The 5,047-nt window shown below is 46.1% G+C and overlaps 1 protein-coding gene across 1 annotated transcript; it reads right to left on the reverse strand.

Moving 5' to 3' along the window:
* Positions 1-2,283: 2,283 nt before the first annotated feature.
* On the reverse strand, positions 2,284-4,827 carry LOC109935632 (volume-regulated anion channel subunit LRRC8D-like). The gene has a single exon (XM_048613797.1). It carries the CDS (start codon positions 4,825-4,827, stop codon positions 2,338-2,340), a length of 2,490 nt encoding a protein of 829 aa, XP_048469754.1. The 3' UTR covers positions 2,284-2,337.
* Between the last annotated feature and the right edge of the window lie 220 nt (positions 4,828-5,047).

The raw sequence follows: 5,047 nt of genomic DNA on the forward strand, positions 1-5,047 counted from the left end.
AAGATTTACAAGGATGTTGCCAGGGTTGGAGGGTTTGATCTATAGGGAGAGGTTGAATAGACTGGGCTATTTTGCCTGGAGCATCAGAGGCTGAAGGGTGACCTTATATAGGTTTATAAAATTATGAGGGGCATGGTTAGTGTGAATAGCCAAGGTCTTTTCCCAGGGTGGGGGAGTCCAAAACTAGAGGAATAGTTTTAAGGTGAGAAGGGAAAGATTTAAAAGGGAGCTAAGGGGCAACTTTTTCATTCAGAGAGTAGTACATGTATGAAATGAGCTGCCAGAGGAAGTGGTCGAGGCTGGTACAATTACAACATTTAATAGGAAGGGTTTAGAGGGATATGGGTCAAATGCTGGCAAATGGGACTAGATTAATTTAAGATATCTGGTCAGCATGGACGAGTTAGACTGAAGGGTCTGTTTCCATGCTGTACAGCTCAATGACTCTATGACAATGAATTTGCATCCTTCCTTGAATAAGGTGACCAATACTGTGCCGAGTACACCAGCCACAGTCTCACCAGCCAATACAGTGTGGAGCTGGAGGAACACAGCAGGTCAGGCAGCATCACAGGAGCAGGAAAGTCGACGTTTCGGGTCAGGACGCTTCATCATGTTTCTTTCTTATTCTCCCTGCTAAAATGGACAATTTCATATTTTCTCACATTGTATTCTATTTGTACATCATTCCCCAGAAAAAAGGCACAGATTACCAAATACATACTACAAAACAAAATATTGCTGATTCTGGAAATATGAGATAAACACAGAAGATGTTGGAAACACACAACAGGTCAGGTAGCCTCTGTGGAGACAGAAATAAAGTTTGTGTTTTAGATGTCTTGTCCTTTCATCAGAACTGGAAAATTATGTGGGTTTTATGTAAGTGAAGGAGGGAGAGAGGGAATATGACAAAACGGAAGATCTGTGATAGGACAGAGGGCAATAGAGATTAAATGGCAAAAAGTGCAGGGCAGTAGAGATTTAATGGCAAAAAGTGCAGGGCCAAAGGGAGGGTTAGTGAGACATAGAAAGAAATGAAGGAAGGCAGGATTTTCAAAGGGCCAGTGGGCAACTGGATTAGAGGAAAGCAGGCCTGCAGTTTCAAATTAGCATGTTGATTTGTGCACATCATCCCATTCAGAAGCCATTTTTTCACAAAGGCTGGTTAGGGAGTGGAATGACTACCAGCCTGCAGGTTAGATAAAGTTGCCATAGTCCCAGAGGCTGAGCTACTGACTCCTAACACTGCCATTGTCTTACCAGAGCACAGGGCTGCGGACTCATTAGAGACAGAATTGACTGATGGTGGTTTAAGTTGGGGGTCATCACACCTCAGGTAAGGGGAGATGTTGGGAAGAAGAGTCCTTCCTGGTAACCTCGGCCATGCAGGAATTGAACCCCGGCCATCAGCATCACTCTGCATTGCAAATCAGCCATCCAGAACAACTGAGCTAACCCCTGCCTGCAAGTTACAGCTTACTAACTAAGGTGATTAATGTGTCTATTAAGGTTTCTCCAGAAGAGTCACACCGGAGTCAAACATAAACTCATTCTCCGTCTCAAAATATGCTGCCAGACCTGCTGAGTTTCTCCAGCACTTTTTTTGTTAATTTTTACATGTTTTGAAAGCAGTGTAAAAGTCTTTTAAAGCCTTTTAAATAGAGTTTATTGCTGACTGGAGTTGTACTCCACACCATGTGAAACTCATCTGGTGTTAGAAACCTTCTGCTGGGGTCTCCTTTTACCCACCTTAGGAGTGAGGTTAGTATCTGATTTCTGAATTATCCAGCAAGTGTAATATCACTGTGAAGCAGATTGCACTCTACATTGAAGCTAGACACCTTAATGCTACTTCTGATAATTTGAAATGTGGATTACTGATTATAGTTCAAATACAAAATATACCTCACTACCAGAAAAAATGGACACTTCTTCTTTAAAATTTTATTTGAATCCTATTTGTGTTCAACTGTGACTAGCCTGTATAAACTAAAATGCTCCAGGATGCATCTTGTTCAGAATTTCACCAACAGTTAATTAATGAATCCCAGTGTTGGACATTGCATCGATTGGGTTATATCTTCTCTCATATTAGTTGTATAACATACAGAAATGGCAAATCTTTCTTTTATTTTATTAATAGTGACTTGACAGGATAGGCCACACTAAGTTACGTTCTAACACAAACTTGTGAAGTAATATTTAACCTTAGCTGAGTCTGCTTGTGTTCCGATACATTTCCAGAATATGTGACTGTTGCTACAGTTAAAATGGGTTTTGTTTTCTTTGGATTACCATGGGCAAAAGAATATTTGGTTAGTCACATTCTTTGTTTTATGCAAGGTGCTCCAATTCAGGATGTGACATCTTGTTTGGGATTATTAGCCTGATGTCACTTATGGGTTCAGGATTAGTACTAATGCCTATTTTGATTTGCATGGGAAGTGCCTCAAACAAGTATTCATCCATTATCAGACCACTCTGTTTCAGCTTGCTACACTGGGTTATCTCCACTGGGAGCTCGTCGAGGGAATTTCCTTTCAGTTCCAGTCTGATAAGTTGGGAACACTGCTGGATCTTCCCACTGAGGGACAAGAGCAGGTTATTATTCAGCTTCAGGGTCTTGAGCTTTTTGCACTGGAAGAGCTCATCTGGCAAGGTTTCCAATCGATTGGAGCTTAAGTCGAGGTATTTGAGGTTTTTGAGATACTTGATGGACGAAGGAATGGCAACCAGGCGATTATTACTCATATCTAAATGTTGCAGCTTCGGAATACTGAACATACTGTTGGGCAACGTCGCAATCTGATTGTTGGACGCGCTGAAGCGTTCGAGGCTACTTATGAAATTGAAGGAATCCGGAATGGCTTTGATTTTGTTGAAGCTGAGGTTGAGGGAGGACAACTTGCGCAGGCGTTGCAGGCTTTCGATCTCCTCGATCGTGGTGAACTCGTTGCCCTGGAGGTTCAGCTCCTGCAGGTTGGAGAGGCCGAAGATGCCGTGCGGGATGGTCTCCAGGTCGCAGTTCTGCAGGTCCAGGCGGGCCAGGTTGAACATGCTGCCCAAATTGTGCAGCATCTCCAGTTTGTTCTTGTTGTTGAGGATGCACAGCTCGATCAAGTGCGGCGCCACGTACAGCACGTTGAACGGCACCTTCATGAGGTTGCTGTTGATATGGAGGGTTTTCAGATAGCGGAGCTCCTTCATGAACTCCAGCTCCATCCTCTTGTCGCCGGCGTTGACATTGCCGATCAGGCAGAGGGCTCGGAGGCGGGTCAGTTTGCCGATCCACTCGGGCACCTCCTCGTGGTCGGAGAAGGTAACGGACAGCAGGTGGAGCTGGTTGCTCAGGAAGAACAGGGCGGCGGGTTTGATGGTGACGATGCAGTTGACAATGCGGAGCTCTTCCAGGTGAACGAGCTGGGTCACCTTGGTGCTGATGTTGATGTCGGTGCAGAGTTCCATCTTGAGGGCCTGGATCTCGGTGACATCGTAGACCGCCTCGGGGATGCCGGTGAGCATGAAGAGGTGCAGTTCCACCTTGCTGCCCCGGATGAGCTGTTGCCTGACCTTGTCCGCCGTCCAATCGCTGTTCAGGCTCAGCAGCTTGAGCTTCTTCTCACTGGCCTCAGACAGGAAGGTGGAGAAGTGTTTACAATACAGGGGGTCATACTGGTCAATGAGGTGCAACAGGAAAGCGAAGTCATTCTTCACGTTGGGAATGTCACTGAACTGACTCTCCCGCTTCTCGAAGGAGTACTGTTTGAGGGGTGTACGAATGATCCAGAATAGAGTGCGGACACACAGTAAGACATAGATGGCCACCAGGCACAAGTAGAGTAGCAACAGCCTCCGGAGTAGGAAGGCAATGCTGAATGTACAGATGAAGACTCCATATCCGGTGACCAGCTCGGTGCCAGGCCGGCAGATGATGTCAAATGATACCGCCTCCACAAAGATGGCGAAATAGCACAGGATGATCATACACTGCAGAGTTTTCAACAGCAGCTGGCCCACGTACAGCTTGTAGATGGTGTCCTCTTGTTCCACGTGCAGCCGGAATTTCTTCACCTTCTCGAACAGAGCCTTGGCCCTTTCCCAGTCCTTCTTGTCCAGCAGCTCGTTCTGCCTCTGGATGACTGGGATGTTGCGGCTTGTGCCACGGCTCGAGTCCCTGATGCCCGGCGACACTGGCTTGAAGCTCGCCGTCATGCTCCTGCGCTTCTCCTGTGTCTTGACATTGACATTGCTGCTGTGTTCGGTCACAGCCAGGGACAGCACGTCCGAGGTCCATGGGGACTCGAAACACTTCTCCAGGATGAAGATTAGATGCTCCATCTTGGAGCTGGTCTTTGGAAACCGAAACCAGAAGTTGCTGCAAATCATCAGGGCCACTGTGTGCACCAAAATGAAGTAGGAGAAGTATTTGGGAAACCAGGGTACTGCGTGAAAGTAGCATGCCCGGTTGACATAACGGTACTGCTGAATGTCCAGGTTGGTCTTGCCCTCGGTGACTGCATAGACAGCATCTCTATGTGAGAGCCGAGCGAAATCGCGAATGCCTGTAACATTATAGGCAGCAAAAGCTTGCTCTTCCATGGTTGAGTTGTCTTCGGGATATGACTGACTGCTGTTGTCTGAGGAAATATCCTGGATTGGCAGACAAACCGTTTTGTCCTTGTATATCTGTGTGGTGCCTCCAAACACAGCAATCATCAACATGATTATGGCCAGATAATCCATGAAAGTGTCCCACCAGGGCTTGAAGATTCGGAAAGATGGAGGGGCTTTGCTCACTGAAGAAAGTTCCTCGAAGGAAAACATCCCTAGACACACAGAAGAAGAGGCGCATTATTCTTAGGATTCATTCTTGAATTTGGATAGGGAGATTGTCGAACATGGAATGGAATGGACCAAATCTGTCACCAACCACAAGGAAATGGAGAAACGAGAACCAGGTTGCCCAGCTGTGGTGTTCCCTATTCTGAGTCCTAAAGTTAAGTAACACTGCAGAACTTCAGCACAAAAATAATCAAGACTGGTA

Source organism: Rhincodon typus, chromosome 28 (assembly GCF_021869965.1).
Source record: "Rhincodon typus isolate 14 chromosome 28, sRhiTyp1.1, whole genome shotgun sequence".
Lineage (NCBI taxonomy): Eukaryota > Metazoa > Chordata > Chondrichthyes > Orectolobiformes > Rhincodontidae > Rhincodon > Rhincodon typus.

Coding starts and splice junctions, on each gene's coding strand:
- LOC109935632 (XM_048613797.1), bottom strand. CDS start 4,827: ATGTTTTCCTTCGAGGAACTTTCTTCAGTGAGCAAAGCCCCTCCATCT.